The sequence below is a fragment of the Phalaenopsis equestris genome, unplaced genomic scaffold (genome assembly GCF_001263595.1).
Source record: "Phalaenopsis equestris unplaced genomic scaffold, ASM126359v1 Scaffold000836, whole genome shotgun sequence".
In the NCBI taxonomy this organism is placed as follows: domain Eukaryota; kingdom Viridiplantae; phylum Streptophyta; class Magnoliopsida; order Asparagales; family Orchidaceae; genus Phalaenopsis; species Phalaenopsis equestris.
Window position 1 is genome coordinate 148,549 of NW_018165276.1, and position 19,170 is coordinate 167,718.

Sequence of the window (19,170 nt, forward strand, 5' to 3'; positions counted from 1 at the left end):
TCTGCCCACTATCTCTGTTGTCCTATCGTCGTGCTTCCCTCTTTTGGTGATGGTTTCAGACAAATAGTTTGTTGCTGCCTTTGCGGGTGTCCACACCTCAGGTAGTCCTAAATCGTGTTCTTTCCTTCTTTCGTTTGAGTTGATGGATGACATCAAGAAATCTGATAGGAAAAATGGGAAGCCAACCATATTTTTTACGGAAGCTGAATGTAATCAGCTTGATTCCTCCTGTCGTCTAAATTTGGTCTGGAAATTTCTTTACGGTCATCCCAAAATGGAGTTTATTCGGAAGAAATTTGAGCTTATGCACCTTGTTAGGGAGTGAAAAATTAGACTTTTAGATGAAATGCACATCCTTATTCAACTTAATAATGAAGAATATTACACACGTTTATTTGCTAGAAGAGTAATCTTAATAGATAACAAAACTATGAAAATTTTGAAATGGTCAGTGGATTTTGACCCACATACGGAACCACCAATCATTTCAGTCTGGATTCGTCTCTATAACTTGAAATTTCATTATTTTATTTAAAAAGTATTGTACTGTATTGCCTCAGTCTATAGTAAGCCACTCAAAATAGACATTCCTACTTTTAATCATTTCCGTCTCTCTGAAGTTAGGATACTTGTTAAAAGGGAGATCACTTCTATCGTTTCTGAGAAAATTTGGTTAAACACACTCAGAAATTTGGTTAGACACAAAACCATGGATGTTGAGAAAATGTTGTGATTGAGTCTTTCCCTTCGTATTGCTCGAATTGTCGTATGTTCAGCCACTATAGTTATCAATGTCACTATCTATACCCTCATCTCATACCAAAGAAGCAAAATGTTCAGCCAGAGGCAGTGATTCCCCCTCCCCCTGATCTGCTCCAAGTTATTGATACTATTGATCATCAGAAGAATACTCCTGAAGATGTCATTATCCTCGCAGGTAATATGTCAACCATTCAACCTCCACACAATCTTGATATAGGTTTCCCGTCTATGGAACCTCCTTTCATGAGGGTGGGGGAAACATTTTAGATCTCACTTGCCCTAGAATTTATTGTTGATGTAGCGGGTGAAAATATTTCTACTGAGTTTCTACCGTCTCATCAAGATGAGCAAGTTGTCACAGTTACTCAGGCACATGGGGCTCATGATGTGCAACAGCCCACACCTTTCTGGCAACCTTTGGACCAATCTGCTGATCAGACGAGTCAATCCTTGGATGAGGAATTACAGGTTTATACATCTAGAAAAAAGAAGAAGAATGAAGACCTATTACCAAACTTGATGGATGATACATTAGTTATTTCGAATAAGGCAGTAACTTAACAATTTGTTAGCTGGCTCCCATTATAAAACCAGAGGCAGAGGCAAGGCTAAATTGGATCTTTCACATGCTAACTAAATCTGTGAGTGTTGGCAGACTATCGACATACTTTTTTCTATGTCTACTTTTTAATCTTTTTTGGAGTATGTATGTATTTCTAAGTGTGTGTTGTATGTCGGGTGGTTAAGGTGTCAATTTGGGCCCTGTCATCGAAACTATTTGTACCTTTTCTTTCATTATATACACACACACACACACATTATAAATATAGATGGATGGATGGATAGAGAGAAAGAGAGAGAAAAAGAGAAACACACATAATCATATGCAATGCTAATAATTATTTCCTTTAAAGCCATTGTATATCTGCACACTAATTCACACCTTGTGGCTCTTCATTTCATTTTCTCGCTTAATTTTACATAACCGTCAAATCAAATATTTAAGGCATCTGCAAAACCCCTCTCAAGCTTCAAAAATTAAACTAGTAATATTTTTCATGAAAGCATATATTAATTTGCCTTTAAAAAGTACCCCATTCTAATTCACATAATCCATGAACCTTCACAAGAGAGCATCTCTCCCATGATTCTGACTTGTGGGATTCCCAGTCACAAAAATTCCACAATCCAGTTGCCAAAAGCTTTTTTATTTCTTTCCTTCTTCCCTTTCTTATATTTTCCTATTTCTCCAGTTTCCAATTAGGTATTTGCTATAAGTTGACTTTTATAAGTGTTTTAGTAGATTATTTGGAATTTTAGTTTTTTTCTGATTAAATAACTGAAATTTTTTTTTTTAAATTTTGCTCTCCGAAGTACTATATATTTCATCTTAAAAGTGGCGTGTTTGCATCTTGTTTAGGAATACGTGATGGTCCTTCCTTGCCGCCTGAATAGCTCTGTATCGTTGTCCAAACTATTGTTTACAGCCAAACAACCATCCAACTCACTGTTTCCAGCGGAAAATCAATATCTTCCCGCATCTGGTTTGCTAGACAACCGCCGATCAACACCAAACTCTTGTCCAATAGCCACTTATCTATATAATCTACTCCAAACGCCGTTGAACTCACATATTACATTTCCCTTACCATTCCACAATCACCTCACCTCTAAACCCACTTCTGAAATACCATCCAAGAGCCCTAGAACAGTATCACTGGTATGGCAAGCCAATCCAAAATTCTAGGGGTTTCCCTTTCTTGCCCCAATCCAAAATTCCAAAAAAAAAATCTCACCATATCTAAAGCATTCTTACAACAATTCCCAACCCTAACTCTAAATTTTCAAAATCCAGCATTCCCAACTTCACCAGAATTTCACCACAACACACAAAAATCTAAGCAACCGTGATCTGTAATTCTACATTCAGGGGAAGTCTAATCGGGAGGAAAGGACGACATGACGCCTAGAATCAATTTGCAAAGAGATGTCCATGAGTTTAATATGGAGGATATGCAGCAAAAAATCCACCAAATGCAATCCAGTGAGGTCACCTGTAGCAACAACAATAAATCGTCATATCAAGAGGATGAAGTAAATTCCTTCCACTAAACAATTTCCAATGACAAAGAACCACTACCGTGACGATTGACATAGAATATAAAAAGAGAAGCCAAGATCTTGGACTAAAGATGGATTTACCAGAATTAGATGGCCACATGGATCCAAATAATTTTATTGAGTAGTTTCAGACAATAGAGCAATTTTTTTAGTACAAGGATGCTCTTAGGAACAAATTGGTTAAATTGGCGCCATCAAGCTTAGGAAAAATGCTTCATCATGGTGGAAGAACCTGAAGCATATTTGTCAGCGAGAAAGAAAAGAAAAAATCACCTCGCCGCGTGTACATCGTTGTATTGTCGTCCTACCTTCTGTTATCAGCTAGGTAGCCAACTAGCTCGCTGTTACCTACTGTTTCCAGCAGGAAATCACTATTTTCCCGCCTCTGTCTTCGGGACAACCACCGATCGACCACAAACGGCTATCCAACAACGACCTTATCCCTGTAATTCACACCAAATGACGTCGAACTCGCATATTACCTTTCCCTTAGCATTCCACAATCTCACCCTTCTAATTCTGCTTCTTGAATTCATGAACCTTAGAACAGTATGATCTGATATCAGAGCTCAACAAGTCCTAAATTTTTTTATGATATTGTCATTCTTTTTCCAATCCTAAATTCCAAAAAAATTCTCACCATACCTAAAGTATTCCTATCGCAATTCATAACCCTAACCTAAATTTGTAAAATCCAACATTCTTACCTTTACTAAAATTTCATCTCAACACATACACCAAAACCTAAGGCCCCGACCAATAGTGATTTGTAATCCTACACTCGTCGGAAACCAGACAAAGTGGAAAGGATACCATGTCGTCTAGAAGAAATCTGCATAAAAGAGTTCACGAGTTTACTATGGTGGACATGTAGTAAAAAAATCCTTCAAATGCAACATACTTGTCGACTTTGAGAGGAGACAATCAGGTGAGGTCACGAGTAACAACCAAGGTGACTCATCAGATCAAGAGAAGTGAACCTCTTCCAGAAGGTAGTTTTCAGTGACGAAGAACCACTATCACAACGATTGGGCATTAAATATCAGATGAGAAGGTGAGATCTTGTAGTAAAAGTGGATTTGGCGGATTTTGATGGTCACATGAACCTAAATGAGTTTATTGAGTGACTTCAAACAGTAGAATGAATTTTTTAGTATAGGGATGTTCCTCAAAACAAAAAAGTTAGATTGGCAGTCATCAAACTCAGGAAAATTACTTCATTTTGGTAGCAGAACCTGAAGTATATTGGACGACGAGAAAGAAAAAAATAGAATCACAACCTTGTCTAAGATGAAAACATAGAGATAAAGTGCAAATACCTTCCCCCACACTACTGACAAGATATGTTCATCAAACTCCACAACTTACGCTAAAGAGATGCTAATGTAGAGTGCATAGTTGAACTTGATAAACTCACATTGAAATAGGAAAAGGTAGAACCAGAGGAGCACACATTGAAAATGTATTTTGGAGGGTTGAGGTAATAAATTAGGAATATAGTGCAGTTGTAGCAGTATTGGTCCCTACTAGATGTACAAACCTATTGACCTCGCTTTCGGTCGAGGTACAGTTTTCCCCTCCTTAGTAGCCTAGGATCTAGCCGTAGGACCTTTCTGTCGACTACTCCTAGAAAAGTAGTGAAGGAGCCCTCCCCGTTAACAATTCTGAACTTTTCTTCGCTCGACTTGACGTTCCATATAGCAGTCTTGACCGCTATTGCTTAGCAGGTAAGGCAACTCCGAAGGAATTCAGAGAGTATTCCTATAGGACTGTCGGCCTTAGGATTGACTATGCTCGTTGATTTGGCGCCGTCGCGCTCTTCGCCGTCCTGTTTAATCAAATTCGAGCCGAGTTTTTGACGTTATTCGGGCCGCGACGCATTTTCGTCTGAATCGTCAACGAGGTTGCCTGGACGACTCCGGATGACGAAGCGGACTGCACCGATGCGTCCGGAACATCGATTTTGCCTAGGGGGACGTTCGTTTCATTGCTACGGCGCGTCTTGGGTAAAATACATATTTAAGTGTTAATTATAATAATAAATAATATTTTATTATTATTATTATTATTATTATTATAATTAATAACTTATATTAAAATCCTTAGCCTAAATCCATCTCTCCCTGCCTCATTCTCTCGTGCCCGTGGGACTGCCTCAGCCCTAGGTTGGCTCGTTCGGTTGCCCGACCCGCTCCCTCTTCGTGCCATTGGAGGGATTCGTTCCCGCATTCGCCTCTCGCACGCGAGACAAATCTCGCAGACACCCATCCCTCGTATCCTATCTTCTGCATTCTGAGTTCGATATTCTCTGTCGTGGATCGTATCCTCTACGAGGATCTAATCCTCTGCCTCTCGCACGCCCGTAGTCGTATCTTCTTAATCATTCTTCTAATCCTTCGATTCTTATGTGATCCCCTAATCATTCCCTCTCCTTCTCTCTGGTTTATATGATGCTCCGTTTTGGAGCATTTGGGGGAGCCGAAAATTTTTCTAAGGGAAGAAACCCTGTCATTTTTCTTTCTCACTCACTTCTTTGATTTTCTGGTGCTTGAATTAGTTTTCTCTTGCTGTTGGAAGAGGAATTGAAGTTGGGGAGTGCCTTTAAAGTTCCTGTGTTACTTTCATTCTACTTTTAAGGAGGTACCTTCCTCCCCCCCCCCCCCCCCCCCCCTCCCATCTTCTCATCCTTTTTTCTCTCTGCCGAGCCACTGAAAATAGCTCTGTTGGATGATACAACATGCTAGTTTATTATTGTGCCTATATTTGAGATATTTATTACTTGAGCATGTGAAAATAGAATGACAGACATGTTTTAGGGGCTGGACATAGTTATTTGCTTAGGATAGTGAGAATGTGGCATGTTATTAGCTTCTCTCTTTTATTTTTTTTTTACTTAAAAGCAATTGGAAATGTGATAAATATGGACTCTGAAATAACATATGCTCCTCTGGAATACATGTTGGGATGCACTACGAGGCTTCTTTTTATTCCCTCTTGCTTAGCATGAAATATTGAAAATAAACTTGTTTTGCTTTTCATACATGTATGGGGCTCAGTTTAGCTCCCGTGGCTTTTGGCTTTCCCTTACTCGAAATGCAAGAAAATTTATTTAATTTGGAAAGCTCTGTAACTTGTTTTGAGGGTTTGGTTTAGCTCCTCGTGAGGCATCTTACCTGCTCAAATACCTGTTGGAAGTTGTTTCATGTTTGGAATACTCAAGTTGGGGGCCTAAATATACTCTCTATGTTATTGTTCTTGTTTAAGGCATATATTGGCTCTATATCTTGATATTTCAAAAGCTTGTGAGCTGTTCTTTGGCTTTGAATGACTCGGTTTTATCTTATGGAACTTTAATTTTTAATTTTTGTTAAAGCTTGAGTTTCTATCCATGCTTGGGCCCCGTTTTAGCCTTGAGTGGCTCGGTTTCTGGGCTCCATTGGGGCTCGGTCTTACCCGCTCTAGCTCTTGACTCTTGCCTGATTGTGAGGCTTATTTTCGTTTGATTTGGGGTGTGACTTTATCCTTTTTTGCCCCTGCTAGTTTTCGGTTTGCCTAAAAAAAAAGGTTGGGTTTGGATTTGCTATCATATACTGGATTTGATTAGCCTTTAAAGCTTTGATTTGATCTCTTTAGGGGCTCGGTTTTCACCTTGGAAGGGTTGGAGGTTGGGTTCTGGATTGAGATCTTGTCTTGGGTACGTGAGCTTTACTTGTTAACCTTGAGGGATTTATTTTGGCTTGATTTAGGAGCACGGTTTGCTTGTTTTAGCTCCTACCCGAGAGCCTGTTGCAGTGTTTGTTCCTGCCCCTGCTCAAGAGTTGTGGGAGGGTTCAATTTTAGTCGCTTTAAACCATATTTGGGGCTCATTTTTTTTTGTCTGGTTCTGCTCCTACCTGAGAGGTAGCTTGGGAGCTTGATTTGGTTTGTTCTTAGTCATACCCGTGAGCTTGTTGGTAGATTATTTGGTTTGGCTTTGGCCCCTACTGGGCTCGATTTTGACATCTTGTGGGTTTTTTTAGCTTATATATATATTGTGTAGGAATTTATTTTGATTTGGAGGAGTTCCATAGATATTCTTGTTTGAAACATATGGTAGTCCTATATTTTGATGTCTTGATGGCATATAAATGTTTTCTACCCTTTTGTTGTGGCCTGGGTTTGATTGCCCTTACCCGAGAAGTGGTTTGAGTGCGGTTTTGTTGGCTTTAGTGCCTACCCATACCCGTGAGCTTGCTGGCAATCCTTTGGGGTTGTTTGGCTCTTCCTACACGAAGTGGCTTGGGTGTTGATTGATGAGTCAAGTTTAAATGTATGTCATTGCCCTAGCTATAAAGTGAGGTGATTGAAGAATGGGTTGAATAGTTTCCTTATGTCCTACTTGGTGAAATTGGAGTCGGTTTGGAGGCTTTGTGAAGGTTTGTCCATTCACTCTCTTATGTATATCAAATATTTTCATATAATTGATTCGGGTTGCCTTAGCCGTGAGCCTCCTCTCCTTCTGTGCCTTGGGTTGCCTTGGCCGCGAGTCTCTTTGGCCCTGTTTTGCCTTGACCAAAGGTCTTGGTGATCTCCCCTATTAACCCCGGCTGTGAGCTTATTTGTATCTATGAGAAAATTTCATGCTTATTTGATATATGAGACCATTGATTAATTTGGAGGTTGGAAGATCCTAATTTTTGCATGGGTTTGGGAGTACTAGTGGTGGTATTCTCCGAGTTATTTTCCTTTTGTGAAGTTTGAGAGATTTCTAAGTCTCATTTTTGAAAAGCATTTGGTTGGTTGGAATAAATTTCAGACGACTTTGGGAGCTGGGCACCGATGTTAGGAAGTCACTGGTGTGTGAGACCATTTCGACTCAGGTTAAGTCATTTATAAAAATGTGATAAAATAATACCCTTTCGGATTGATTCAAGGATCTTCGGGCTTTTATTTTCAGGTCTTTTCATCACGAGTTTTGAGAGCTAATTCATCCATCGTTCTTTCGATGTTTTAGGTGGATCAATCTCTCCTCTCTCTCACCCCATTTTTGTTCCTTTTTTCCTTGCTTCTTGGTTTGATTTTTGATGCCTATGTCCGATACATAAGTGTTCACGTATGGCCTTTTGCTATACGTGAAACCATCAAACAAGGTCGCAAGCAGGTCAGTTTTGTTTTGGAGCTTAGGGCAATGATGACAAAGGCACACCGGAGATAGAGCAAAATGATATGTCATCCTACGACATCGGGATCCGATTCAGGAATCTATCAGGATCCGATTCAGGAACCCGGTGAGTTGTATGATGAAAGTATCATTCACCGACACAAGACTAGCGGGAGTTAACACGAATCTTCTTAAGTTGTTGGTAGTCTTATGCCCAACAGCGCGATCGACTCGTGGACAACTACTTTAAAAAAAAACAAATTTGATAAGAACAGATACACCTTTTCTTAAGTTGTTGGTAGTCTTATGCCCAACAGCGCGATCGACTAGTGGACAACTACTTTTCAAAATTGATAAAAACAAATTTGATAAGAACAGATACACCTTTTTCTAAAACAAAAATACATTTTTCACTACAAACAAAATTGATACAGCCAACTTTTTGCATGTTTGAAGCCTATGTGCATGCTGAAAATATAAATTTTAAATACACTTTATGAATTAGGTCATGCGTTCAGACTTTGGAATGGAGAAAAAATACTATTTAGGCTAAGGAGTACCCTCCTGGTTTAAAAAAAAAAAAAAAAAAAAATAGGACACCCTTCTAGTTGAGTGACTTGCCAACAACTTTAATCAAAGTGATTATATTAAATTGGTGCACATGTTTTAAATATTATTCAAGATATAGTTGAGCCTATCCCCAACCTAAGTGCTTGCGGCCCTCCTCTTTTCAGACTTCTTCATATGCTTTTCTTAGAATTTTTGGACAAAGCACTCGTGGTCTCTTTTCAGGATTTTCCCATGTTTTCTACGATTTTAATCGATTTGTTGATTCGTCGATTTCTCGATTTGTTGATTTGTCGATTCGTTGATTTCCTCGGATTTCTCTTGTCGTGAGTCTTTTGACGATCTTCCTCGAAATTTCTGGACGACGTTTCTTTGTTTTCGCTTATATAAAGCATTTCAGTCTACTTCCTCAAATTTTGTTACTTGTACTTGTTGCATCAATTATACCTAAGGAATAGCGAATCTCTCAGGTATACAAGTTTGTTTTATGTTTACAGCATGTTATTCTCTTATAATCACTTCCCTGTTGTATCTTTTACTTTTCTTTTTACTTTTCTTTACACGTATCTTTTACTTTTCTTTACACCGCATGTTGCACTATTTTCTTTACTACATACTCTACTGCTTGTCCTGTGCTACATATTCTACTGTCATGCTATACACTGTACAACTTCAACATGTTGTTTATAAAATATCTGAAGAACTACAACCATAGGGCCGCTGGATTTGATATTATAACCTGACACCCTAGAAAACTTAAACTCGTCACGACAAGGAACTTGGAACTAGCACGGTGGGTAGCACGACCATCTTCAACAGCAGAACATGTTTTCCCCAACTAAACCATTTCTTTCCTAGAAATTAAAACAACAATCCATAAGATTTCAAGGTTGTTCGCCTAGCGCAACATAAATCCTCAACCTTTTCGTTAGACATTTGTATAGCTCTGTTATACGATCTAAGCCCTAACTCGTTTTGGGATTTTGAGGTTATCGTACGTTACGACCTAAATCCTCACATCTTCCAGGCAATTTGTGTGATCGTTCCACACAAATGTAAGCCCTAATTAAATAAAATTGGCAGGATGAAACACTTGAATATTTTTCCTCGAAACTGAAGTCGAACTATAGGGTAGACTGGGAAGTCACCGAGGATTTCCTCTGGATCTGTGGCATCCCCTAGTTCTTCTTTCTTTGGATTCTGTAATAAATGTTTCAAACTTGAGTCATTCTCCTTTCACACCTCTTTGTCCGATTTCGTTGAAAAGTCTCATCCTTTTGAAATCCTTGAAGATAATTTTTCCTGATTTTTATCGAGAATATTCTTAAGTGACTTCGGTCATTTAAGATATAATTAACTATAGGGGCTTGCCCTTATAGGAAGTGAGCTTAAAATAAACCCTATTTAATAAACCCTATTTAATTTTTCATATTAAATAAGGGAATTTATCGGCAAATAAAACGATTTCGCTGACCAAACGGACGTCATGTGTTTCTTAGTTTGTTTGATCGAACATCATCCTCAAGTCTTGTGTTTATCCCTCGGGATAGATACAAGGTAATGTGTTCTTTCATTTAAACTATGAAAAATATGGGGTCAGTTTGATTTTCATATTTGATTTTAAACTTAAATCTATATGTAAATTAAAGCGTCCTTCCGAAGCGGGCGACGAAATTCCGATTCCGGTGACCGACAGCTTTTTACGGGCAACTACTCCCCCAACCCAACTTTTTATCGCCAACAAGACCCTAAATTTAAAGATGAGGAAACAACATCATCGGGTGACCGACCACCTTACATACAGAGTTCAACCAAATAATCAGTTAGCAAGAGGATATCCAATGAAGCATCCAAGCCGAGCGCACCAGAGGATAAATTAGTCCTGAGTGGAGAAAATGAGGCACACAACACTCAAATCTATCCCAATCGGTAAATGCTTTAAGTGCCAAAGCTATCAAATTGCCCAAAGAGGAGAATGATATATTTGACTGAGCAGGGTGCTATAGAGGAGCCATTGAAGGAGATTGGAGAGGAGTAACAGCTTGCAACCGATGACGGAGAGATTCTAGTGATTCAAACTGAACCTATGAGAGACTCCAACAAGATTATCATTTGTTATCCTAAAAGGTAGTAAGTCCGAGGTAATGGACATGCATACAAACTTTGAGGATGTCGTGTCACGAACTACATTTTTGCAAGCGTTAAGTGAAGCGTTCAATAAGACTGACATTGGGTGTCCAAAAGAGCTATAAGTTTAAGGAACCGACACCAGTCACATGACAAGTCCAGATAAGAGAATTTCAAGATTTTCAAACATACAATCTGCCTCTTAAGTTGCCGCAACTGATAGTGATCCAGCCTACCATAGATTTCATTCTAGAGTCAGTTCCTCCAATTAGATTTATTTATTGTATGCACTAAGCAGAATATGAGAAGTGGGAGACACATCTTACATATTTAATGGCTTGAGACTTGACTCACGAGAATACCCATCTAAATACATTTCTAGCTCTGGTTGTGCCAAAGATGATGTATATTTAATTCTATTAGACAAACTTTGGAAGGGAGTATGTGCTTTGGAGTTGTGTGAAAGGGACATGAGCATAGATTTTGCAGTGAGTCTGCATCAGACACAACAAGGAAATGATTTTGTTATGATGAAGATAGATCGATTCCAGAATCTTCTAACAAAGAAGCAAAGCCCATCCTACCCAAGGAGAATGATGTGGGGGCGTCTCTCGTGATCCCATGACTTGCGGTATCCACACTCTCAGAAATTCTGCAATCCAGCAATTGATAGTTTTTTTTTTCATTTTACTATCTTTATTTTTTTTTCTTTTCTTTCTTTGCTTCTTTCCTTTCTTGTCTTTTCCTATTTCTCTAATTTCTACTTAAGGTATTTACTATGAGGTGACTTTTATATATGTTGTAGTAGGTTATTTGGGATTTCAATTCTTTCTGATGTAATGAATTGATAAATGTTTTCTCTGAATTTTGCTCTCCGAACTGTTGTATCATTTCCTTTTGTAAGTGGTTTGCATATAGCTTCTTTATGAACAAGTGTTGGAACCCCATTGCCACCGTTATATAACCATATTGCCATCCGAACTATTTTCAGGCAGGCAGCCATCCAGCTCGCTGTTACCTGCTGTTTCCAGCAGGAAATCACTATCTTCCCACCTCCAGCTTGCAGGGCAGCAGCGGATCGACACCAAACTGCTGTCCAACAGTCACCTTATCCATGTAATCCACTCTTGACGCCGTCGAATTCGCATTTACCTTTCCCTTATCATTCCACAATCACCTCCCCTCTAAACCTGCATCATGAATACTGTCTCGGAGCCCTATAATATTATCAAACTTTATTCTGAGACTAACATCACTAAGTTCAAAAGTTCAACCACACGACAACACTATGTATAGCTATACAACTAATGCCTATTCTTTGCTGTTAGAAGTTGGCACTCAAGCAAGTCTAATTTCAATCGAAGAAAACATACATGCATAACAAATCTCATGCAACACCAAGTTCAAAAAAGTTCATCCACACATTAATATTTTATTTTGCTATTGAACCAGAATTAAAGGTCATATTTGCAGTAATTCAAATTAAGGCATATGATATACCATACCTGTGGTGCAAGGGAGAGAAACTTATATGTATCTAAAGCATATCGAACTAATGCTTCATTCTCTCCAGGGTTTATTGTACAGCTGTAAACATGAAACATTTATACAAATAGGGACAAAAAATAAGCCAACAAACATATAAAATTTCTAGAAAAACAAACAAAAAAATGAACAGGATAGTGTCACTGAAACCTTCGTAACAAACAAATACAAAAGCCTCACGTGACTGAATGAAAGAAGAGGCCAAGAACCTTCCACGTTTTATCTTATCATAAATAAGATTCCTTAAAATCCTAAAAAGCTAAACATGTAAGAAGAATAATAGTAGCTAGAGTGTGCAATCGAGTATGATTAATCAGCTAACAAAGTTGGTTCAGTGTATTTCCTGACCATGTATGACATTTCAGAGAAAAAATGTCATGTCAATCAGCCTTATTCTCGTAGTTAGACTTGCATTGATATTTTTAATATTCAAAAATCCAAACTCATCAAAGTGATTATGCATTAAATTTAGAGGGTGAGATTTACTCACAATTCAAGCATGATGCGTGTGTAAATTTAGTGAAGAGAACTTAACCAAAAATAAATTTGATCAAATATTAAATAATGTTTCAAAGTAGGACTGAATGGATCAGGACAGAAACAATCATTTTAATAAACACCACTTAAAACAGATTAAGAGGGCAATTTAATTTATCATGAGCAAAGTTAGAATGAGATTAGGACATTCATAGCCCAAACCATATTTTCAAATTTGATAAAATCAATATGGCTATGCCTCAAAACTACTTGTATGAAATTACAAGCATGCCACTAATCTAATGCAGAACTTTTTAGGGTCCACGGCCTCTAATGTGAGTAGATGAAAATGTATGACTATACACAATTAATTTAGGTAATTCACACTCAGAGATTCAATTAAAAAAATAGAATTCACATTCATTCGATATAAATAAAAAATACTACACAATATTCAGGTGGAAGTAAGCTCCAAGCTGTAGCTGTACAATGAAAGAAGTGTTTTGTCAGTCCGTTAGAAAATATGATTTTCCTTTTGACATCTATTTTTGATAGATTTCTTTTCAATAACCAATTCTTAAAGTGGAGCGCCATATATCACATCTTTCAACTTGTAAACATATTTTTCCGAGGTATTGATCTTCAAATTTAATTTCTTTCATCCTGAGATTTTTAGTGGTAAAATTTTGAGCTTTAGACCCGTGTCACACCATAATGATCGCCTTGCAGAGTTTGCTCAAATTTCTAAATAATTTTGATTGATAAGAGAAATTTAGTGTTTTTATTTATTTTATTATTTTATTTAAGTTGCTACCATAAGCATATATAGCTAACCAAAGATGAAAAGCAATTTTTTTTCCAATGAAGTTGCCATAAATCTTTAGGCTCTAAAAAATATTCATGACCAACACTCCTAACAGAGTTCTTATTTAATCCAAGTAAAATAATTAGAAGACTGGTTAGTTTTTAAATAAAATACTGACTACAATTCTGCCCTCAATTTGTAAGAACTTAAGAGATAAATTTCAAGCTTTCCATATAAACAAGTCTTTATGATTAATTTTCTCCCAATTACTAGAGAGAACTTTCAATTAAAATTAACCATTAGGCACTAAGTAGGTATCATATAGTAGCATCAATCTAATTTTATATTAAATAAATTTATAACTACTAACATAGAGTGGATGATAGAAGAAATGATAATAAAGCCTATCAAAATCCTATGATTCTGTCATCACATTTTATCATGGACATTGGCCTCCTTAGAGAAGAAGTCAACTCAACCTAGCAGAAAAATTCTTGTTAGTAGCTACGAGTTATATTGTTCAAAAAGATATTCTAGCCTTCGGATGGATGCTTGTTGAAGGGGATTTTATAGACTTAGGAAGATGTTTATCTAAGAGGATTTTAAATCAACATTTACTAACATAGGCTTCATGCTCTAAGCTATTAAAAAACACCTAGATTTGGTCATGATTTTAATTTAATAGTATCATTTTGTGACTAACTATCTGGTTGAAGGGCTCTCCATAACTCTTTTTTATAGTGCCATTTGAAGCTAAAGATGCATGATCAAAGAATACATCACATACTTGCTAGCATGAGATCTTTTGTGAGTGATCATAGAAATACACTTGATACAACATTAATTCTTTCAGATCATTTTAAATTTGTAACCATCAATAATTTTTTTAGATGATGAATTAATTTTATTCTTAGCTTTAAATGATAAATTTTACTTAAGCAAATAACATTTTGTATTCTTCTTAATTTTTTATATTTCATTTGAATTTAAGTCTAAATTGATTTGCATAAAATTTAAGAGCATTTTGATGATAATAATCCATTTCAGATGCGATTTTCTATTAGCATTATCATCGTTGAGATATTTGATAGATTGATTTGAACTTTGTCAAATTTGCCTTGGTAAAAGATAAGGTTCATAGTTTGCGTAATATTTTAGGTACTTAAAAGATTAATCCCATTACAGACCGTTTCAACTCTTATCTTTATTCAAAGATAATGTTTATAGGCTAAACTATTAATATGTCTTATGAATGTAACAATATCAAAAGGATTTATTTTGAAACAAATCTCTTTTATAAAAAACCTTGAAGCCTGTATATAAAATGTGGAACAAAAATGATTTAATGAAATCTAGAATTACTCGATTCCCAATACATGATGATGTCAATTTGTCTAATTAGTGCGAGAGTATGAATTAAAAGTCATTTTCCTTTCGCAATTTAATTGAATATCATTAGTTAAAGATTGTCAATAGCATTTATGTCATCAATTTTAATTCTTATAAGGAGAAGGACCCGATTTGCAAGTGTGATTAACAACATTATACTATAAGCAAGGTGGTTTGCTAAAGAGCACACGTCACTTGATAGGTTAGAGTTTGATTTTGAAAAAACAAGTGGATTAATAAAATAATTGCAAGACATTCAAAATATTTGCATTTCTCTCAAAATGACAACATTTAAAGTTTATTTTATATTAGTCCATGCAGTACTTCAGTTTAAAGACTCGAGCACTCAACTTATTTGTAGAAGCACAAAAATGTGTTCAATTTAATAAATTTTAGACAGTTTAGAGAGTTTGCACACCTTTGAAGGTAAATTACATTTCTTTGAAAGTATGACAATTAGTTTTATCGCATGTTTTAGTTTGCAAAGTATTATTTTAACATATACTTGGCACAATGATCATAGCACATGAATACATGTTGATATCATTGTTAGTCAGCACAACATTCTCAGATGTCAGGTTTGATGTTTTGATATGTTTGTCGAAACAAATGAAAATATTTATCAGTTTTAATACACACAACATTTTGATTTTAGGTTTGGACATTAATGTGTTTAAAAAGGCCCATGAGTAGTATTATACTTTCTGACATGCTGTCATAGTTTTCAAAAAATGATATTTGAGTTAAAATTTCATGATGCACAAATAAGACTTAAAGATTTTTTGATTTTATATTTGTGCGAGAGTTTTGTCATTAATACACGAGTAAGCATATATACATGTTACAATTTAATTGCGCTTGTTCGCAAATTGGATTCTTATTGTGCATTTAAAAATAAATGCATTTTGTTGTTTGCATTTAGCCTAAAACAAAATTCAGCAGACCCCAAAATAGCCTTCTATAACTTTTGAATGCTCCCTTAACTATTTTTTAATGCTCTTACACTTCAAAGTTCTTATCATTCTTGAAGTTAGCAAGAGGTTTGTTTATGCCCACTGGTGAGCTATTGAGTTCCACGTAAGTCTTTATTTATGCCAAATTTGAGTCCTATCAGCTATTGAGTTCTACAAAACTCTGGTCTGCATGGCATAAAATGTACAAACCTAAGAACTCCGATGGGCTAGGGTTTAAAAGCCTAAATCATATTGCTGATATCAACAAGTTTAAGCTTTGGTACAAATTTAGAGAAGGGAGCCCCCTTTGGGCTCAATTTTTATTTCATAAATACTGTTCTATTGATCACCCTTCTACTATCCAGTGGATGTCCGGTGATTCTAAAATCAGGAAGACAATTTTAAAGGCTAGAAGTGAGGCAAATAAGTTTATTTTTTGGGAAATTGGTGATGGAAGTATTTTTTTTTTTGTATGATAATTGGGAGGCTAATTTTTTGGGTAATTATCCCCCTTCTCCTCTTCATCCCGATTTCTCTGTTTCTAATTTCTATGTGGAAGGGCATTGGAATGTGCATTTATTGAGAGATTTGGTAGGGGAGTTCACCCCCCCAAATTTTTATGACACCTCTACGCAACAACATTAAAGATAAGCCCCACTGGAAATCGGGCCGTAATGTTTCCATCTCTAAAATGCTTTATAACTCTTCGCATAATTTTGATCATTTGAAATGGGGAACTGATATATGGGATAAATGTCTCTCTCCTTCTATCTCAATATTCTTATGGAGAAATTTTCTAAACTTATTGCCTTTGGATGATATCTTGATGCTAAATGGATTGAGGTTAGCCACACAATGTTGTCTATGTAAATGTTCTGAAGAAAGTGTTATACATGTTTACTTTTCATGTCCCTTTGCTCCGGAAATTTAGCAAAGCTTGGGAAGGATTTTTGTTTATATGGAATTCTATGGAGGATTGTTTGCTTGCTTGGCAACCTAGTAGCAGTTCAGAGATTAAAATGCACTTGTTTCCTTATACGGTTTTGTGGTTTATATGGTGTGCTAGAAACAATGACAAGCATGAGCACTCTCTATGTTCCCCCGTTTCTACTATTTCACATATTCTTTCTTACTATGCCAAGGCCTCTAAGCATCTACATTTGAAGCCTGGATCTTTGCCTAAGGAGGGCTGGAAACAAACATTAATTTAATGGCAGCCCCCTCCCCCTGGCTGGATCAAAATAAATGTAGATGGGAGTTGGAATGTTAACTCTGTCGGTGCTGGGGCCATATTCAGAAAACATTTGAGCCAATGTCTTTTCATTTTTTCTTTTCTGATGTGGGCTCTTACTCCCACTGAAGCCGAGGGTTGGGCAATTTTCCTAGTACTAACTATTGTTATTTTCCACTGGCCTTTACTTATCATTGAAACTGATTCTTCTGAATTTCTGGATTTCATTTCCAAAAAAAAAGAGCCTGTCTGGAACTTATCTATATGTTTAAACAGGATTTGGCAATTCATTGATTCACATGATCTTCAGGTTAGATGGAATTTTATACTAGAGAGGTTAATGCACCAGCTGATTAGCTGACTAAACGTAGATATATTGGGGTATCTACATGTTTGGTGCCTCCCAGGGAGCTTCAAATACTTTTAAGGGGAGATAGTTTAGATCTCCCTTACATTAGATGATTGCCATAAAGTGCTCTTTGCTTTGTTTTGATAGTTTCCATATGACCTTGATTTTCATCTTATTGTGGAGCGCTTTTTTGCTATCTTTTTCTTCAAGCTCCTATTTTCCTGCTCTCAGTTCTGATCTGGTCACTGCTCTCCTGTTCTCCCACAGACTTGCTTAAGGCTGTTCTGCCTACTTTTCCTGTGTTTTGTTTTCAGAAATAGAGAAATATTTTGAATTGTTTTATTTTAACCTTGTTTCTATCTTTGCACAAATTTTTTACTTTGCCTTTTGGATATTTTTTGGTGAGTTGTATACCGAGGTGAGGATCCTTTTTTTCTGGAATCCTTCTTTCCCACTCTTCTGTTCCTCTCTTCTTTATTTTATAATATTGCTTACGGGCTTTTCTAAAATATATATATACATATATGATTACATGTATTTTTGGGTTTTTGAAAGCTTTTCTTTATTTTCTTCTTTTTTGGGTGGAGCTGTAATGTGGATGGAGAAACCCCTAGGAATTTATGTATGTTCTTTCTTTTTAGAGGAGATCCTCCTTTCCTCCCCTTTTGTAATCATCTTTTATTTTAACACGTAAGGAGCCACAAGTTGCTCTTTCCCCTAACGTGTCGGCACAGGATCGATTTGTTTTCAGCGATCGTCGACAACGACATGAGCTTCTATGTCGAGCGTCGACCTCGTCGAGCTGCAATCCGCGGCTTCTTCGTCATCGTCCAGCGTCAGCGTCCAGCTCCGCTGTCTGCTCCCGTGCTTCTCCGGCCCGATCTTCTGCTTTGTTTCCACGCCTTTCTCTCCAGCCTGACACAAATTTCTCGCTGCAGGTGACAGCTGGTTGTTCTGATGACACTTCCTTCTTCTTTTACTGAACCGGCAAAGACTTCTTTTGCCCACGTGGTGGGAAACCCTCAGGTGGAGTCCGCGGTGGTATTCCCCTCAAACTATAAAGAATGTCGCGAATGTCGAATGTCGCGATAGTACAGATGATTGTCCTTTTGTTAGGAAAGGAAGTAGGAAAGGTGGGAAAACAACAATTTTTTTCTCTGACTCAGAAATTTCTATCATGACAGAAAAGTTCAAGTTTGTTCTCATTGAAAATTTCAATGGGGACACCCACCTATGGAGGTTATCAAAAAGAGCGTAGATGATCTTAAGCCAGTAGGCAAGTGCAAGGTGGGACTTATGGATGGGAAACATGTGTTGATCCAACTAACAATGGTTGAAAACTACACTAGAATTTTTTCCAAGAAATATCTTATTATCGCAGTAAAAGCTATGATGTTACTCAAGTGATCTCCTGATTTCGACCCAAATCATAAAACTCCAACTATACCGGTATGGTTTAGTTTACCTGGTCTCAAGCTGCATTTTTTTCACCATCAGATTTTCTACTCTATTGGGGTCATCCTAGGGGATCTTTTGAAGCTAGATCTGCCTACTTTCAACCTAACCAGACCCTCGGTGGCCAGAATAGTTGTGGAAAGGGATATTACTTTATCGGATGTTACTGAATTCTGGTCGGGCACAATCCACAATGGATATTGGCAACAATCGCCTTGGAACACAGACTCCCATATTGTACCCACTGTA

The 19,170-nt window shown here is 37.0% G+C and overlaps 1 protein-coding gene across 6 annotated transcripts in view; it reads right to left on the minus strand.

Annotated features, from left to right (window-relative positions):
- LOC110031514 (putative methyltransferase NSUN6) overlaps nt 1-19,170 on the minus strand; it is a 108,303-nt gene that overhangs the window by 20,713 nt on the left and 68,420 nt on the right. For all 6 annotated transcript variants that reach the window (XR_002294743.1, XM_020734756.1, XM_020734755.1 and 3 more), the window contains one exon: nt 12,223-12,304. Coding sequence is in view for 5 of the 6 variants with exons in the window: in XM_020734756.1 (XP_020590415.1) it covers nt 12,223-12,304 (82 nt within the window). In the remaining variant the exon portion in view is untranslated. The remainder of the gene's footprint in view (nt 1-12,222; nt 12,305-19,170) is intronic.